The sequence below is a fragment of the Macaca mulatta genome, chromosome 5 (genome assembly GCF_049350105.2).
Source record: "Macaca mulatta isolate MMU2019108-1 chromosome 5, T2T-MMU8v2.0, whole genome shotgun sequence".
NCBI classification, from domain to species: domain Eukaryota; kingdom Metazoa; phylum Chordata; class Mammalia; order Primates; family Cercopithecidae; genus Macaca; species Macaca mulatta.
Window position 1 is genome coordinate 5,073,448 of NC_133410.1, and position 19,665 is coordinate 5,093,112.

General features: G+C 48.4%; 2 protein-coding genes across 6 annotated transcripts in view; one reads left to right on the forward strand and one right to left on the reverse strand.

Moving 5' to 3' along the window:
* Positions 1-312: 312 nt before the first annotated feature.
* LOC100423341 (uncharacterized) lies at positions 313-1,469 on the reverse strand. Its single transcript, XM_028848324.2, is given in 5 exon segments — positions 313-925; positions 927-1,076; positions 1,078-1,121; positions 1,124-1,159; positions 1,162-1,469. Coding segments are annotated over 5 exon segments (900 nt in total). The 5' UTR covers positions 1,337-1,469; the 3' UTR covers positions 313-430.
* AFAP1 (actin filament associated protein 1) overlaps positions 620-19,665 on the forward strand; it is a 190,500-nt gene continuing 171,454 nt past the window's right edge. For 3 of the 5 annotated variants that reach the window (XM_015137960.3, XM_015137962.3, XM_078003135.1), the window contains exon 1: positions 620-825. The gene's annotated coding sequence lies outside the window, so the exon portion shown is untranslated. Of the gene's footprint in view, positions 826-15,980; positions 16,120-19,665 lie in introns of all 5 variants that reach the window. The other 2 variants (XM_078003133.1, XM_078003134.1) reach the window with 1 other exon arrangement.

Below are 19,665 nucleotides of genomic sequence, written 5' to 3' on the forward strand. Positions count from 1 at the left end.
CCACAGGTACGCACCACCACGATCGGCTAAGCTTTTGTATTTTTGGTAGAGACGGGGTTTCATCTTGTTGGCCAGGCTGGTTTCGAACTCCTGGCCTCAAGTGATCCGCCTGCCTCGGCCCCACAAAGTGCTGGGATTACAGGCACGAGCCACCGCGCCCGGCCCTATTTCACTCCTAATGCCCACCATACGTGCTTCCAAATGTTTGCTGAATGACAAGGTGAACGAGTGAATGGGACTACGTGACTTCGGGCAGCAGGCAATCCTATTCCTTGGACCTCAGTTTCCCTTTCTGTAAAGCAAGCCTGTCTCTCGCTCTCTGCCCTAAAAGCCTGAGTTCTGGGCTTGAGATGAGCGCGTCCTGTAGAGCAGACTCCAAGTGGACATTGAGCTGGGTCTTCTAGGAGGCCAGGATCCGGCCAGCTCATGGCTATGGTCCTCCCGCGGGACCCCGCACGCCCAGTTCCAGCGCCGCCCCGCCCAACCTCCCTTTGTTCCCCCAGGCCCCGCCCTCTCCGCGCAGCTCGCTCCCCATTGGCCGGGGGGCGGGCCCTGGGCGCCCGGCTCAGCTGGGGGCGGGGCGGCAGGCGGCGGGCGAGGCCGTGTGCGCCTGCGCGGTGTGTGTACCGGCCGCAGCCCCGCGCCGGCTGCAGCTCAGTGATCCGAGCCGGATCCCGAGCGGGGAACACGGGCTGAAGCGGCGGCGGCGGCCCCGCCCCGGGGCTCCATTGTTGAGGCTGCCGCGGCTCTGTCGGCTGCTCAGCTGCGCTCCAGTCGGCCCAGGCGCAGCGGCGAGGAGCGAGCACTGCGAGGCAGCGGCCTGAGGTGAGACGGCGCGACGGGCGACGGGGTCTCCGGACCGGGCGGGGGTCTCTGCCCCGGGCGTGGCGGCTCCGAGCTGGGCTCCGCAGGGTCCGGGGTCGGGATCCGGGGTCCTTGCGCCTGGGCTTTGTCTTGGCCTCGGGTGGCACCGGGGGCTTCGTGCCTGCTGCGACGCCGCGTGGGCCCGCGCGGGGGTACCGGTCGCCCTGCGGGTGGGGGCCGGTCCCTACTGCTCCCAGTCTCCCCGCGTCTGCCGCGGAGGGCACTGCATGGACCCGGGCGCTGGCTTCTGCCCGGTCCCCCGCGGCGTGGCTGGTCCCCGTGTGCGGCAGAGGGGCCCTGCGAAGACCCACTAGTGGGGCGGGGTCCGGATCACCGCGAGTGGGAGACTCCGCCGCCCTCCCCGCCCTCCCTCGCAGCGAGACTGCTTCGCCAGACTCACCGAGGGGACTGCGCGGACCCTTGGACGAGGGGGTCCGTGACTCTGGGTGGGGGCTCTTTCCCGTCCCCGCATGACGGCTTCCTGAGTGTTTTGTCACCTATAGGTCCCTGCGTGGACCCGTGCGCGTGGGTCCTGGCCGCCCTGCTGGTGGGGCTGTGCGCCGCCCCGTGGCTCGTCTGGGTCGACCCCGCCTGGGACGCGCGTGTAGTGGGGGTCCGTGCGCTGCGGGCGCGGTTGGTGGGGGCGCACTGCCCCCGCTCCGTGATTTATCCTCTCACTTGCCCGGCGGGAGGAAGTGAGAGGCGCGGGCCCGGAGCTGTCGCGCAGCGGCCGCACCGACCTCTGCCCTGGCCGGCGGGTCCCGGGGGGCGAGGGGCTGTCACCGCGCGTCCCACCGCCGCGCTTCCTGCTCTGGCCCCGGGCTGGGCTCTGATTGGAGGGAGCAGGGCCCTTCTGCCCGGCACCTCTTGATTTCTTCCGTTAGTAATGGGAAGAAAAAAAAATCTGGAAAGCCAGATTGACTTGTAGCTCTCAGCGCCTGGAGAGTGGAAGAAACTCTCCCAAGAATTTGGCGGGCTGGAAAATGCGTTTCAAGCAGGAGTATCCACACCCACGGAATGAGGCCAAGGCCGTTACAGTTAGAGGTCAGATTTATGAGGGGAGAGCGAGGGTGAGGTCCGTGGGTGGGGAGACTCCGACCTCAGCTTGATGGGAAGACCTGATGCTGCCCCTCAGACGCTGTATTTCTCAGCCACCGAAGAAAGTGGAATCACTCCTTAGTGAATGCTTTCATCAAACTTTTGAAAAACCTGTAATGTCCCAGGAAGGAAAATCGAACTGGACAGTTTTCCCCTTTTAAGAGTGTTAAACGTCCCGGAGACAAACAGCAGAAGGCTCAAGGAGTCCAAATCTCAACCTGAAGTTCTTTCTGAACAAGAGATGGTGTATAAGTAACAGGCATACAAGACAAAACTGAACTAATCACCGCAACTGTGGCTCCAGCCCTGTAGCGTGTCATGCAGGCCCTTTTGCCTTCTCTGCCCTCCGCTGTCCCAGACCCCAACGCTACCGCCCACCTCCAGTCATCAGCTCCTGCGGACGCATTGCTGTGAACTCTGTTTAGGTGCCTCCCTTCTCTCTGAAATTTTGCTTGTTCTCCTGAAGTTCTGGTCTTTAAGAGCTTATGATCTGCAGGGACAGATTGACTTTGGGCAGTACATAGTTAACTGTAGCACAGCTTGAAAAATGCTCTGATAGAGGTGGGCAGGCAGTTTGTACATGCGGGTAAATGCGAGGTCCTTTTTCAATACCATGAATCCAAGTATTCATGCTATTTTAAATCTGCAATTCTTTGACTCTCCAGAGGGTTTTTAGATTTTTTTTTTTCTATTACTTCCTAGTGTTTGTTGCATAGTTCAGAGTACTTGATTAAAACTTACCAGGTCGCCGGGCGCGGTGGCTCACGCCTGTAATCCCAGGACTTTGGGAGGTCTAGGCAGGCGGATCACTTGAGATCAGGAGTTCGAGACCAACCTGGCCAACATGGTGAAACCCGGTCTCTACTAAAAATACAAAAATTAGTCGGGCGTGGTGGTGGGCGCCTGTAATCGCAGCTACTCAGGAGGCTGAGGCAGGAGAATAGCTTGAACCCAGGAGGCAGAGGTTGCAGTGAGTGAAATGGTTCCACTGCACTCCAGCCTGGGCCATAGAGTGAGTTCTCAGAACAAAAACAATGTACTGGGTCTACCTCCCGCTCTGGAATTTTTCTGGAAGGCCTTCTCTTCTGGGCTTCATTTTTCTCACTTTTGAGGACCGTAAACTACGTAATTTCCAAGAATCTTTGCCCTATACCTTTAATTCTTTCAAGCAAATATAGCAGAGAAGAATTCTCTTCCCCGCAATGGTGTAAATAATGGAGGCCTTTGAAAATGTGGATTCTGAAGTGGAAGTTCTTTTTCTTCTTCCCCTATTTTTTCCTTTTAAACAAGTTTAGTTACATGAGTATATATACTTTATCTCAGAGTTAAGGACAAGTATCTATGATGAAACCTTAAGCAGCTTTTTGGCAATATCTTGCATATTCTTCACAATTGTGTTTTATGTGCAGCATCTTCACTATATCCAGTTGGTTTGTTCTTTTCTCATTGATGGAGTTGTTGAGCTCAGAACTTTTCAGGAGCATTTTGTTGATCTTTGAAGTGTCATGTGAAATATGTTCCAATTTAATATTTTATTTTGTTGAGTAAAATGGGAGTAAATGGAAATTTGAGAGTGCCTTGAGTAGATGTACTTGGCTTTGTGTAATGGTTTGAAGCATAGTTGAAAATTACCACTTGTGGCCGGGTGTGGTGGCTCACACCTGTAATCCCAACACTTTGGGAGGGCAAGACAGGCAGATCACGAGGTTAGAAGATGGAGACCATCCTGGCTAACATGGTGAAACCCCGTCTCCACTAAAAATACAAAAAATTAGCCGGGTGTGGTGGCACATGCCTGTAGTCCCAGCTACTCAGGAGGCTGAGGTAAGAGAATCACCTGAACCCGGGAGGTGGAGGTTGCTGTGAGCCGAGATTGCACCACTGCATGCCAGCCTGGGCGACAGTGAGACTCCATCTCAAAAAAAAAAAAAAAAAAAAAAAATACCGCTTGTAAAAAATTGCGTCACATGTTGAATGACCTATAAAGGAGCTACAATTCTAAGGAATATGGTAATTAATTCTTTAAAATAGTAAGGCCAGGTGCTGTGGTTTACACCTGTAATGCCAGCACTTTGGGAGGCTGAGGTGCGAGGATCACTTGAGCCCAAGATTAGAGGCTGCAGTGAGCTATAATCATGCCACTGCACGCCAGTCTGTGTGATGGAGTGAAACCCTTTCTCTAAAAAATAAAAAGGTAAATAAATAATTTAAAAATAAAATACTAAGCTCCTTTCCAATTTATCTGTTTGGTAAGGTGGGAATTTGATGTGCTTGAGTTTCTTAAAGCCACGTGTCTCTGTAGAAAGGAGACACAATTTTCTCTGCTATTCCTAGTTATTTGGATGATTATAGGGATTAAAAATAGCCATTTGGTCAAGTCGTGAGCTACTGAATTACAATTTTTGCTTCACTCAGTAGGATTTTGCCTTTATTTTGATTTGCATTCTTATCTTAATTTAGGAAAAGATCTTTGTTATATGCTCCATGCACTTTGTTCTTTTGGGGAATCTGATCTTAGGAGAGGGCTTCAAAACGCAACCAGATTTTCTTTATGGTTTTCTAGATTTTATTAATGTTTTAATAAAACAACTAGTTAGTGCTGCTTCTGTGTCGAGGTATTTTTCATTTAGAGTAGGCTTGATTTTTATGTGGATTAAATGAAAGAAAGTCTCTCACAGAAGGGGACACATGGGTATGGAGAAGACAGAGGGCATATATATATATATATATATATATATATATATATATTTTTTTTTTTTTTTTTTTTTTTTTTTTTTGAGATGGAGTCTCGCTCTGTCACCTAGGCTGGAGTGCAGTGGCAGGATCTCGGCTCACTGCAAGCTCTGCCTCCTGGGTTCACACCAGTCTCCTGGCTCAGCCTCCCAAGCAGCTGGGACTACAGGCGCCTGCCACCACGCCCGCCTAATTTTTTGTATTTTTGGTAGAAACAGGGTTTCACTGTGCTAGCCAGGATGGTCTCCATCTCCTGACTTCGTGATCTACCCGCCTCGGCCTTCCAGAGTGCTGGGATTACAGGCGTGAGCCACTGCCTGTGGCCGACAGAGGATGTATTTTTGAGCGCTACATTTCAGAGTTCTTTTCTCTAGCCCTGGCCAGGGTCCCAAACAGGGAACTTAATTCACTCTGTCACTGAAGTATACTCTTGCTTTGATGCCATTGGTATGTTGTCCTAGAGATTTGCTGTGGCTGCTAGGAGTGTTTCAGAGTTAAGAACTGATGCGACCTCTCTTTTGTCAGTTTATGAGTCTATAAACCATCTTGTTTCCTTTAGCGTTATCTCCCTGGAACTGGAAGGTCAGAGATGAAGTTTTGTTAGATTATAAGTCTCAGTCTTTGCTATCTACCTTTGTCTGTCTCCCATATCACCTGCTGTTTCCCCCCCCCCCCCGCCGTTTTTCATTTTAATGTTTTTATTGGATAGGTGTCTATTATTGCAGGCTGCCTCAAAACATTTTTGGATATTGACAGGATGTAAGTATGAATAATATGTAAAAGATAACTTACTCTAGTTCTTTTGAGCAGAGGATTTGGTTTCGATATATGGCCCTATTAAAACTTTTGTTAAGTCCAAGTACTTTCTGAACTTCAGTTCCCTTACCTGTAAAATGGAGTTAGTTGTTAGTAATACCTGTTCTGCCTAACTCAGGAGGTTGTTTTGAGGATCAAATGAAATCATGAATGTAATGGAATTTTGTAAATTTTAAATGAAATATCGTATTACCTAAGGTTTTTTTTTTTTTTTTTTTTTTTTTTAAAGACGCTGTTATTAAGAATGGAATGAATCTGGGTTTTCCTTTGAAATCCCAAATGTTTAATGTACAGAGAAGTTTTAATGTGTCTGTTGGGGAGCTTCATGAGGATTGTTTTCTATCTTTAATTGGCCAATATTGTTTTATATTTTAGCATTTTTGGGGAACATCAAAATTTGTGTTTCAGTTATCATTAATATTTTACAAAGTTATTGAATGTGCATGATTTCGTCTTTAACAATCTCTTCAATTATTTACATTCCCATGTAAAAAAATGAAGTAATGAACGTCCATGTAAATAACATTCCCATGCTTTAACGAAGCATAATTTCTTGACATTGCAGTTTCTTTTTTTTTCTTTTGAGACGGACCCTCACTCTGTTGCCCAGGCTGGAGTGCAGTGGCCGGATCTCAGCTCACTGCAAGCTCCGCCTCCTGGGTTCACGCCATTCTCCTGCCTCAGCCTCCCGAGTAGCTGGGACTACAGGCGTCCGCCACCTCGCCCGGCTAGTTTTTTGTATTTTTTTTTTTAGTAGAGACGGGGTTTCACCGTGTTAGCCAGGATGGTCTTGATCTCCTGACCTCGTGATCCGCCCGTTTTGGCCTCCCAAAGTACTGGGATTACAGGCTTGAGCCACTGCGCCCGGTCAGACATTGCAGTTTCTAAGTGCCCTGTCTTGAGGTTGGGAAAGCTAAAGGGTAGTCAGAGGTCAAGGTCAGCAAAGCATCACCTTTGACATTTTAAATCCAGCAGCAGGTATCACAGTGAACCCCATTCCAGTATCCAGGAAGTTTCTCTGCCCTGCCTCTCCTCCAGCCACCTCGGAATCTATGTCTGTGGTGTTGGTCCTACTTTCCTCTCTCTCCTCCGCCTTTTCTTTATCTTCACCAACTTCTACCGAGTGCCTCTGATGTCCCAGACAGTGGCAGTGGGAGTACAAAGGCTAATAAACCCAGCCCTGGTCCTCAAAGAATTGATGTTTGCTGTGCAGATATTAAGTTACACTGTCATATATAGTGTTGACAAACATTGATACAGATTTCCTGTGAAGTGCAGAAGCACCATCCTAGAAGCAGAGATGCAGAGGCAGCACTGGTGACTCACACATGGAGAGCTGGAGTTCTTGGTCTAGTGGGATAAACTGACCTGGACATCATTTCAGTGCAGCGGAGTGAGTGCTGGGATGGGCTCCCGGGGCATCTGGGGCTGGGTTTGTCTGGTGTTTAGTCTCCTGCCTGGTGCTTAGAGTTTATCAGCAAGATGAGCGTTGGGAGGTTTCTAAGTGAAAGGAAAGGCAGTCACTTACCTGAAACCTGAAATTTGTAGGTGTTCTGGGCCATTTATAATTCACTGAATCTGTTTTGTCAGAACAAGTCTATCATCTATTGTTCTGGATGGAGTGTGGCCAGCCTTGCCTTGGGATGTAAGGAAATCAGGAAACGTTTGTCAGGTGTCAACACCATGCCAGACACTCTTCTAGGGGTTTCCACGTAAATCACTGTATTCATTTCTGTTGCTGCTTTACCACATTTCCACAAATTTAGTGGCTTAAACCAATTGAAATTGTATCATCTCACAGTTCTGTGGGGCAGAAGTCTGACGTGGGTGTCACTGGGCAAAAATCACCACGTGGGCTGGGCTGCATTCCTCACTGGAGAATTGTTTCCAAGCGCTTTTGGCCAAATGTAGTTCCTTGTGGTTGCAGGACTGAGGTGTCTGTTCCCTTGCTGGCCATCTGTTGGGGGCTGCCCTCAGCTCCTGAGGCCTCTATCTGGTCTTTGCACGTGGTCCCATCAGCTCAGGACTAGCTCGGCCAGGGACCTGGTCAGGCTCTCCAGTTCCCCTGTGTGCATTTCTCTTTTTCCACTCGGAGAAAGTTCTATGCCCTTTTTAAAATATTTTTTTGAGATGGAGTCTCGCACTGTTGCCCAGGCTGGAGTGCAGTGGTGTGATCTCAGCTCACTGCAGCCTCCACCTCCCAGGTTCAAGTGATTCTCCTGCTTCAGTCTCCTGAGTAGCTGGGACTACAGGTGCCCGCCACGACGCCCGACTAATTTTTGTATTTTTAGTAGAGATGGAGTTTCACCATTTTAGCCAGGATGGTCTCCATCTCTTGATCTTGTGATCCGCTGGCCTTGGCCTCCCAAAGTGTGGAGATTACAGGCGTGAGCCACCGCGCCTGGCCAGTTCTATGCTTTTAGAGGTTCATGGGATTAGATTGGACCTCCCTGGATAGCCCAGGATACTCCTCCTAAGTCCTGTGGCAAAGCCCTTTTGCTGCATGACATAGTCACAGGTCCTTGGGGGTTGGAATCTCCTACCACAGTTACTGATCCACTTACTACAGCAGCCTGGGAGGTGCTTTTCATTGCCTCTGGTTAACAGATACCAATTTTTTTTTTTTTTTTGCAAATTGGCAGGAACATGAAGATCCCTTTTTTTTTTTCTGAGACTGAGTCTCATTCTGTTGCCCGGGCTGGAGTGCAGTGGCGCGATCTCGGCTCACCACAACTTCCACCTCCCGGGTTCAAGCAGTTCTCCTGCCTCAGCCTCCTGAGTAGCTGGGACTACAGGCACGTGCCACCAAGCCTGGCTAATTTTTGTATTTTTAGTAGAGACGGGGTTTCACTATGTTGGCCAGGCTGGTCACAAACTCCTGACCTCGTGATCCGCCCACCTTGGCCTCCCAGAGTGCTGGGATTACAGGCGTGAGCCACCACACCCAGCCATGAAGATCCTTCTTAAGTGAAAAAACTGTTCCTCTGACTTGATGTGAGGCTGTTGGTGAGATTGAAAGCAGTGGAGACAGGTCTGTCAGAAACGGAGCTAAACTTTGTGTTTTGGAGTATTTTGATGGCCTGCCCTGATTATGTAAGTTTTGCCTAAGAAGTCATTAGAGTCATTCCTCTACTGGAAGAAACACCCATATGGGGAATTTGGGACCTTGCCTTTTCAAGTTTTACACAAAGGACTCTTCATGGGTGAAAAGTACATGATTCCAGGTCCATTTCTAGAATGGAAACAGCTGCATCAACCCAACAACAATTCACATTCCTGAGTTTGAGAGAATCTGATTGTTTCAAGGCTGAAGCCAAAAGCCCAATAAACAGTGTTTGTACTTTTATTCATAGTTAGGAATTAGGTGCATCCCGTGGTCGAGAAAACAACTGATGGTGGTCACCAAGTAGTTTAAAACCAAGCAGGACCTCATTTTATCATGTGGGTGTTTTTGATTTTTTTAACAAAGTTTTTATTTTCCTGTGCAATAAATGACAAGCTCTGACTTGAAATACATTTCCTTTAATAAACCAGAATCTAGGGCCAGGTGCGGTGGCTCACGCCTGTAATCCCAGACTTTGGGAGGCCGAGGAGGGCAGATCACGAGGTCAGGAGATCGAGACCATCCTGGCTATGGTGAAACCCTGCCTCTACTAAAAATACAAAAAATTAGCTGGGCATGGTGGCGGGCGCCTGTAGTCCCAGCTACTCAGGACGCTGAGGCAGGAGAATGGCATGAACCCGGGAGGCAGAGCTTGCAGTGAGCTGATATCACGCCACTGCACTCCAGCCTGGACGACAAAGCGAGACTCTGTCTCAAAAAAAAAAAAAAAAAAAGAAACCAGAATCTATAACCCTAAGGTTTTTAACCTGGCTTTCAGAAATTTGTGAAGTCCCCAAAATCCTGTGCAACAATTTTGTGTATATGCATCCAGGTGTGTTTATGGGGAGATGATTTATAGCTCTCCATACATTTTCAAAGTGGTTGGATTCCAAAAAATTTTAGAATACACCACTTGGGCCTGGTGTGGTGGCTCACACCTGTAATCCCAGCACCTAGGGAGGCTGAGGCAGTAGGATCCACTGAGGTCAGGAGTTTAAGACCAGCAACATAGCGAGACCTCCACCTCTACCAAAAAAAAAAAAAAAAAAAATGCTGGGCGTGGTGGTGCACACCTGTGGTTCTAGCTGCTTGGGAGGTTGATCACCTGATCCCAATAATTTGAGGCTGTAGTAAGTTAGAATTATACCACGGCACTCCAGCCTGGGCAACAGAGCAAGACCCTCTCTCAAACAAAAACAAAAACAAAAAACCATATCACTTAATATACTATTGTTGTTGGTCAAGTATCAGATTTTGTTTAAAAATTAAATACTCATTTTTTTTTTTTTTTTTGAGACGGAGTCTCACTCTGTCGCCCAGGCTGGAGTGCAGTGGCATGGTCTCAGCTCACTGCAAGCTCTGCCTCCCGGGTGCACACCATTCTTCTGCCTCAGCCTCCTGAGTAGCTGGGACTACAGGTGCCCGCCACCACGCCCGGCTAATATTTTGTATTTTTAGTAGAGGTGGGGTTTCACCGTGTTAGCCAGGATGCTCTCGATCTCCTGATCTCGTGATCCGCCCACCTTGGCTTCCCAAAGTGCTGGGATTACAGGTAAATACTCATTTTTAGCAAAGGTGTACAGGCATACAGCTCCAAGAGTCAGAAATTAACAAGGCTTAGAACAAAACCCAGCAATCCCCTACTTTACCCTTCTCCACCCTGATCCCTGCTTCTTGGAGGTTACTGTGTTTATGTTTTAGCTCGTTCTTTCAGATTGTGTGAAAGACAGGGAGATGTCCTACTGTGGAAGCAAGGATTCAGGTTGCCCACGTTTTTCTCCCCCATCCTCTCAGTGTAATTATTGTGATAGTGAGGCCAGGCATGGTGGCTCGTGACTTATCCCAGATTTTTGGAGGCCGAGGCAGGCAGATCACTTGAGGCCAGGAGTTGAAGGCCATCCTGGCCAACACAGTGAAACCCCATCTCTACTAAAAAATACAAAAATTAGTCAGTTGTAGTGTCGCATACCTGTACTCCCAGCTACTCAGGAGGGTGAGGCACAAGAATTGCTTGAACCTGCGAGGTGGAGGTTGCAGTGAGCTGAGATCGCACCACTGCACTCCAACCTGGGCAACAGAGGTAGACTCTGTCTCGAAAAAAATTATTGTGATAGTGGGATACATAGTACAATATTGTGTCTATTTAGTATTCTTCCTGGTTTTTGGCCCACAGCTTCTAAAACCCTTGTAATTTCCTGAGTGATAGGAACATCATTGGTTATAATATTTGGTCTTAGGTTTCAATACCTGACACAAGAGCTTCTAAGACTTTTGGAATCTCTGGGGTGATAGGAGTGTCTTTTGTGTGATAATGAGATGACAGGTGGCTTCGGGCCCCTAGACAGGTTCAGGATTAGGGCTGGTTGCCAGAAAGATGAGTCATGAGTAAAGAGTTGGACGGATCAGCCTCACCTCTACCTCTGGGGAGGGGAGACAAGACAGGCTGGAGATTGAGCTAGTCACGGGTGGCCAATGACTTAATCATGTCTATGCTATGAAAACTCCATAAGACCCTTTAAATATTGGGTTTGGAGAGCTTCTGGGTTGGTGAACTCATTTGGTGCTGGGGAGGTGGCACTTCCAGGGACGGCATGGGAGCCCCGACCTCTCTGCCCCATGGTGTGCCCCGTGCATCTCTTGTATTTGGCTGTTCCCGTGTTCTCTTCTTTGTAATAAACCAGTAAGAGTGGGTAAGTGCCAAGCACTTTGCATCTGTCATCTCTCTTACTTTTTCAGCAACACTGTGTGGCAGATAATGTCCCCATTTTGCCGGTGACAAAATGAGACTGATGCATTGAGTAACTTGTTCAAGGTCACATAATAAGTGGAATTCAAGCTCTCACTCTGAAGCCTGTGCTTTTAACCAGCATGCTGCATACGCGGCCTCTTTATTTGTTAGGATTTTTGGTGTCTCTAGGGCCTGACACCAAGTTGACCGTTGTGGCCTAGAGCTGTTATAAGGGAGCTTTTAGTGGCCCTGCTGAGAACACAGCCAGCACTTCTGGATTGGCAGGGCAGGGGCTGTTCCTGCTGGGAGCTGCCCGCCACTCCCTGTGGCCCTTGGCTGATCTTGCTCATCCACTCCCTCCCTCATTCAGTAGTTCCTGAGTGCCGCCTCTGTGCGGAGGAGAAGGCAGCCTTCCAGCCCAGGTGGGGCCTGCAGGTACACACAGGGAGAGGCAGCTGTGCACTGAGCTGGCTGTAGGCTGGGACAGCGTGGCTCCAGAGGTGGCGATAGAATGCTCTGGGACTGCAGAGGGAACACGTGCTTGTGAAAGGGAGGAAGGGGCAGGCACCGCAGAGGAGGTGTACTTGAGTTGGACTTTGAGGGAGGAGTTGGATTTCCACGGTGGAACCGAGCAGCTGAGGCTTTCTCAGCAGCTGAAGATTACAGCCAGCCAGCCTCAAATGTTCAGCTTTTCCTGAATTCCCTTTTTTAGGACAATGCAGTAAGTTTTCAACAGAGATAAAGCAGTCACCTCCATGTCATTCGTGTTCTGCAAATCCTGTGTGTAGTTTTTGATGCTTAGCAGATGGGGGCAGCCTGGGCCATAAGAGAAGAGCCTGTGTGTCCACTTGTTTGGACATCAGTCAGGTGTGGCACAGGGCAGTGATCACTGCCTGCCCCTGAGGAACTCAGTTGTACTTTTATGTGGAGAGGACAAAGAAAGCTGTTGTACAGGGGGCAGGAGACATTTCACCTGCAAAGCAAGGCACAAAATACATAGTCTGTGCCCTGCATGAGAAACCTAGCAGAACTGTGTGCTGATTCCCACCCCTGCCTCCCCTCCTGAGAGCGAACCGTCCATTGTACCATGGCGGAGGACATTTCAGAAGCCTCTGCAATCGGAGTGATCTGTCACTTGCCCATTGAGCCTTAGGGGCAGCAACCAGGCGGTGTGGCTGAAACACAGGCCTTGGCCAGACCTGGTTGGGCATGTTGGTTCTGCCACTGATTGTGAATTACAGAACCTTGGAGAAGTCATTGTCTTTGTCTGTGCCTCTCATGTAAGATGGGGAACACTGTGGCCATTGCAGAAGAGCAGACAGGTGGAGCGAGTATGAACTGTTTTGTATGTGTGTGGCATACGGTGAATGAAATGGCACTGATTGACATTACTGATAGTAATAACAGGTCTAATTCAGGAATAAAACTGGTAAAGTAGGCCTGGCGAGGTGACCCACGCCTGTAATCCCAGCACTTTGGGAGGCCGAGGCGGGCGGATCACAAAGTCAGGAATTTGAGACCAGCCTGGCCAACATGGTGAAACCCCATCTTTACTAAAAGTACAAAAATTAGCTGGGTGTGGTGGTGCATGCCTGTAGTTCCAGCTACTTGGGAGGCCGAAGCAGGAGAATCGCTTGAACCTGGGAGGCGGAGGTTGCAGTGAGCTGAGATGGCGTCACTGCACTCCAGCCTAGGTGACAGAGTGAAACTCCATCTCAAAAAAAGCCTAGTAAAGTATTTTACTCAGCCTAGGTACGTGTGGTAGAGCCGAGTGAAAGAGCTTAGAAAAAGATGACTTGAGAACTAGCCCAGCAGAGGAATCAGGCGGGATGCGTTGTTACTGAGTAAGTGAAATTTGTACCTGCTTTCTCCCAGGCCTCGCTGAGTTGTGTACAACAGAGAGCTCAGGTGTTGGGGGCAGTTTACATTTAGCCAAAAGCACCGGTTGAAGAATGCATTGCTACTATGTGAGGAACACTGGGCTTTGAAAAAGCAGAACTAGATCCACGTTCTTGCCTAGTAACTCTTAACTGTCATCTAGTTTGTAAGGGGGAATACAGTTCACTGAAAAATTCTTTCTTTTTTTTTTTTTTTTTTTGGAGACGGAGTCTCGCTCTGTCGCCCAGGCTGGAGTGCAGTGGCGCGATCTCGGCTCACTGCAAGCTCCGCCTCCCGGGTTCACGCCATTCTCCTGCCTCAGCCTCCCAAGTAGCTGGGACTACAGACGCCCGCCACCTCGCCCGGCTAGTTTTTTGTATTTTTTAGTAGAGACGGGGTTTCACCGTGTTAGCCAGGATGGTCTCGATCTCCTGACCTCATGATCCGCCCGTCTCGGCCTCCCAAAGTGCTGGGATTACAGGCTTGAGCCACCGCGCCCGGCCTTGAAAAATTCTTATGACAGTGGGGAAAGGATTGGGGTGTCTGCATTGCTGTGTGTAATATAGGTCATATGAAAGAGCATTTAGGCTGGAGGGAGACTTTTCGTCTCTATAACTTTACTTTCACAGGACAATTCCATCATGATTTGAAGATTTTTGAATCAAAACTACTTTGTTCTGCTATGTGTTTTGGGGCAAATATATACCTACAATTTGCTTAAATATTTCAGATGATACAAGAATATATGTGTGGGGTAAAAAGCTGAAATTTGCATTCCCCCTTCTCTAGAAGTAACCCTTGTGAATAGTTAAGTCTGTATTCCAGCTATTTTGTATATTATAAATACACAGTGAATATATGAGTGTATATATACATATATGTTACACAAACACGTTTTTAGAGATGGAATATTGCTGTGTTGCCCACGCTGGTCTCAAACTCCTGGGTTCAAGTGGTCCTCTCGCCTTGGCCTCCCAAAGTTTTGGAATTACAGGCGTGAGCCACCGCGCCTGGCCTGCATGAGTATATTTACTAATTGCTAAGTTACTCTGTTCAGTACGTGTCTGTTGAACTCCTCCATGTGCCAAGCATTGTTCTGAATACCTTATATGCGCTAATTCACTTAATTTTTAGAGCAGCTCTATTATTGTGGCCCTTTTACAGTGAGGAAACGGAACCACAGAGAGGCTGGGGACGTCGTCTAACATCACACAGCCAGTGCTGTTGGAATTGAGGTTTGAACCCAGACAGCTGGCTTCAGATCTCTTAGCTGTTATCATAGATGGCACACCCAAACCTTAGGGCCGCCTCCCAAGCCTTGCCTCCGATACGGGCTGGCCTGAGCTCTGCGAGAGCCGTGTATGTGAGGTTTCTTTCCTCTTTAAGAGCACAAGTCTTGGAATTGTCCCAGACCCTGTTAGGACCTCTTGAGGACCAAAAACGGGGATTCTTCAAGCCTGCCCCAAGGCCAGATCTCTGATTTAGCTACTTGGAAGGTAGACGTGGAAGAGAGTAATTTTGCCAGAACAAAAAGTCAGGATGGCTGGGCTGACTGGGCCAGATGCGGTGGCTCATGCCTGTAATCCCAGCACTTTGGGAGACCGAGGCAGGTGGATCATCTGAGGTCGAGAGTTCGAGAGCAGCCTAGTGAACAAGTTAAAACTCCATCTCTATTAAAAATATAAAAATTAGCTGGGCGTGGTGGCGGGCGCCTATAATCCCAGGTACTTGGGGGGCTGAGGCAGGAGAATTGCTTGAACCCTGAAGGCGGAGGTGGCAGTGAGCTAAGATTACAGCACTGCACTCCAGCCTAGGTGACAGAGCGAGACTCCGTCTCAAAAAAAAGGAAAGGGAAGGGAAGGGGAATGGCTGGGCTGACTCATCCTAGGGAAGAGGCCCTATAGCAGCCGTAGGACCTTGGCCACTTGGGTGGAAAAGAAGGAAGGAAGAGCTTCACCCAGGGCGGTGACCTGGACTGCAGAAACCACACTACACAGTCCACGTCCTGGAGCCTGGCCACCCCGTTTGCTTCTCTTCTCCTTGGGTAGAGGGTGTGGGGAGCTTTCTATCCTGGAGGCTGAGCAGCGCAGCTTCTAACCAGAGTAGGCATTTGTCTGTCCCTGGGAATACAGACAGCATTCTCATAACCAGCCCAAATCCTCCTGAACAGCTTTTTGTAGGGTGGGGCGGAGCGGGGCAGAGGGTCATTTTGACTCATAGGTACCATTTCCACTTTCACTGCTGATAACTGTGTTACAGGTTAAAGTTTTGTTTTTGATACTGAAGAGGGCTTAAGAGAGTGAGCTATTATGGCACATCTAAGTCTGCTAAAATAGAACCGCGGGGTAGTGCAGGAAAATCTCTTCTAAATTATGGATCATATATGGTGAATGTTAGAAGCCATGTGTACCTAAGTTGAAAAATCAAAACATGGCTTGTATTTGGGTGACCCCGGTAAGTCTGGATGCCACTGCGCCTTGTGTGAACACAGGATGCTGAGGTGTAGGGATCAACAGGCTTTTTCTGGACATCTTGCGCTTCTCCCTTGGGGTAAAGTGGGGCGGCAGTAGGAGCGCACAGCTGTTGGGCCCCTAATATTTGTCAACTGTTTTACATATGGGATTCCATTTAATGCAATCTTGGAGGTAAAATTATTTTATTGAAGCTGAAGATAGAGGTTTAGAGAAGTTAAGAAAATTGTTCAAGGTCATGTCATTTCTTTCTTTCTTTTTTTTTTTTTTTTTTTTTTTTTTGAGACAGAGTTTCGCTCTTGTTGCCCAGGCTGGAGTGCAATGGCGCGATCTCGGCTCACCACAACCTCTGCTTCCCAGGCTCAAGCGATTCTCCTGCCTCAGCCTCCCGAGTAGCTGGGATGACAGGCGTGCGCCACCACACCCGGGTAATTTTGTATTTTTAGTAGGGACGGGGTTTTCCATGTTGGTCAGGCTGGTCTTGAACTCCCGACCTCAGGTGATCCACCCGACTTGGCCTCCCAAAGTGCTGGGATTACAGGCGTGAGCCGCCACGCCTGGCTGAGGCCACGTAATTTCTTAAGTGGAAAAATGAAGTACTTGATGAACTCAGAAGTTTGACTTCAAGGCCCTTGATCTTTCCATAACACGTGGTTCCTTCCCTGGTTGGTGGGGAGGGACCAAAGAACTCAGGAAGCTGTGTTTTGTGGAAAGAGGACCTGAGGGGTGTATGGTCTTTCCAGACTTGGAATCTGCCATGCTGGGCTTCTGAATTGTATAGCTGGGCCATATAGAGAGAAGCCCCTCATTTAAGACTTATTCTTTGGGGGAAATAAAGGAAGGCCGCCCACATGAGACAGGCAGAGGCGACTTTCTCAGAGCTGCTGTGGCAAGGGAGTCGGCACCGTCACTTGCGTGTGGCAGAGACTCACGTGCAAGTGAGTGGTGGATGAGGAGCGGGGAAGCTTCAGGATGGAAAAGAACGGCTCCCGGTGGAGGCTGTTGTGGGGGCTGGAGGCGGCTGTGCAGAAGCGGGGTGTCCTATGTGATTGGTTAGGGGCATGTTTGGCTTTCTCTGAATGATCCTAACTGGGAAACAGGTGCCAAAATTAGGGTGGCTGTTAGTTTTGAGTCAAGTCCTGGCTACGTGGGACAGAGTTGTGGTTTAGTTTCTGGGTTGTGGAGAGAGAGCAGTCTGGCTTCCTGTCTGATGTGCTAGCCTGGCTGGCCTCCTGGCTGTTTACTGTAGATAGGGGATTGGTTTCCTGGGTGGGCAGCTACAGGTTGTGGTCTGAGTTCTGTCTTTATACATATGATCACGCATAGTCTGTTTGTATATTCAGTCCTTCATTTTTCTTGTCAGTAAAAATATCAAACGACAAATTGGATACATTGGGAACTTTTTAGATGTCTGTGTCCCCTGGAGGAAGTTTTCACGTTCACATTTAATCAGAATGAATATAAACAATTGGGCCATTTATCTTGAAGATGTAAAAGAGGAAATCTTCAACAATACTACTTCGGCGCCATTGCCTCTCTGTCCATCATTAGGGAATGTGTTTTTATCCACTGCTGGCTCATCGCCCACCAGTTTGGGGTTGATGCAGTTCTCTATACGTCTTGTCTTGTGTGCATCTCATTGTTTGCTAGTGTCAGCTTTCCCCTTCGTCAGTGTAGTTTATTTGTGTAGCCTCTGTTGGTAGGAAGTTGTCTGTGGAATTTGTGAATGGAAGGGTCAGCCCAGTGATTTTAGAGATAAACGGAAATACAGGGAAATGTTCCAGCTTCTTTGGTGGCAAAACCAGGAATAGAAAGCAGTGTTCTTTCTGCCACAAGGTCATTGAAAGACAGCTCAATGTGGGCCTAAAATGCAGAGTAACTAACTTTCATTTATCTCTGCTTCTAACTCTTCTTATCAGACATTTTAAATTGACCTTAATGTGTTAGCAGAAATATAAAAAATACTGACCTGTTTACATACAAGGTACGTCTTCTCCTACTCATTTGGTTGTTTTTTTCAACAGGATTGAAAAGACATTGTTATAAACTGAATGTTTATGTCTCCCCCAGATTCTTGTACTGGAGCCCTAACTGCCAGTGTGATGGTATTAGGGGGTAGGACCTTTGGGTGGTAATTAGGGTTAGATGAGGTCATGGGCGTGGGCCCTGGTCTGACAGGATTAGTGCCCTTAGAAGAAGAGAAACCAGGCTGGGTTTGGTGGCTCACACCTGTAATCCCAGCACTTTGGGAGGCCGAGGTGGGCAGATCACGAGGTCAGGAGATTGAGACCATCCTGAAACCCTGTTTCTACTAAAAATACAAAAATTAGTTGGGCTAGTAGCACGTGCCTGTAATCTCAGCTACTCGGGAGGCTGAGGCAGGAGAGTTGCTTGAACCAGGGAGTCAGAGGTTGCAGTGAGCCGAGATTGTGCCACTGCACTCCAGCCTGGTGACAGAGGGAGGCTCTGTCTCAAAAAAAAAAAAAAAAAAGGAAAGAAATAAAAGAAGAGGAGAAAGCAGAGAGCTCCCACTGCCCTGGTGTGAGGAAACAAGAAGAAAGGTGGCTGCCTGCAAGCCAGGAAGAGGTCCCTGTCCCAGAACTGAGTTGGCTGACACCTTGATCTTGGACTTCCAGCCTCCAGAGCTGTGAGAAATAAACTAATGTTTAAACCACACAGCCTATGGTATTTTTTATGGTATTTGCCTATGGTATTATGGACATGTGAGCTGACTGATACAGAGATGGTTCCAGAATACTATAGCCTGTATCTAAGTTGGTGATGCCATGAAAATAAATGTGGTAGTTCATTCCTTTATATAAAGATAGCGCTGTGAGCCCAGGGCCTTTGCTCATGTCTTAGTTGAGTCTTGTCTTCTTATTATGGCTTCCTAATTTCTCTTTCCCCCCTCTAATTTATATTATATATCTGGATTAAATCATATATGGTATGATTTTATACTTCATGTCTATACAAACCTTTAGTGATTTTATTTCTTTTTTTTTTTTTTTTTTGAGACGGAGTCTCGCTCTGTAGCCCAGGCTGGAGTGCAGTGGCCGGATCTCAGCTCACTGCAAGCTCCGCCTCCCGGGTTCACGCCATTCTCCGGCCTCAGCCTCCTGAGTAGCTGGGACTACAGGCGCCCGCCACCTCACCCGGCTAGTTTTTTATATTTCTTAGTAGAGACGGGGTTTCACCGTGTTAGCCAGGATGGTCTCGATCTCCTGACCTCGTGATCCACCCATCTCGGCCTCCCAAAGTGCTGGGATTACAGGCTTGAGCCACCGCGCCCGGCCGATTTTATTTCATTTTATTTGATTTTTGAGACAAGCCCTTGCTCTGTTGCTCAGGCTGGAATGCAGGTGTGCTATTACAGCTCACTGTAACCCTAAATTCCTGAGCTCAAGTGATCCTCCCGCCTCAGCCTCCTGAGTAGCTGGGACTACAGGTGTGCTACCCTGCCTAGCTAATTTTTAAAGTTTTTTTAAGGACAGGGTCTTGCTGTGTTGTCCAGAGTAGTTTCAAACTCCTGGCCTCAAGCAGTCCTCTCGCCTCAGCCTCTCAAAGCACTGGGATTACAGGCATGAACTGCCGTACCCGGCCCAGTGATTTTTCATTGTTAAGATCAAAGACGAGTTCCCTGGCTTGGCATTCAAGGCTCATGATCTGGATGTGATATGCAAGTTTGGGTTTCAGTGTTTCCATTCCCGCCATCAGCCTTGCACTCCAGCCTGTTGCCTAAGCCCTGTTCTGAAGCCCAACCTGAGAGCTACGCTTAGAATTTATACCTTCTCATCTCTTCATCGTCTTCGCCTATGTTCTTATCTCCATCTGGGACATCATCTCCACACACTGCCTCTTTAAATCTTCTCCATCCTTCAAGACTGGAAATACTTCCTTTACATGATCCCGCGCTCTGACATCCGAGCTAGAATTAATCTTTCTTCCTTTGAACTCTGATAGTGCTTAATGTT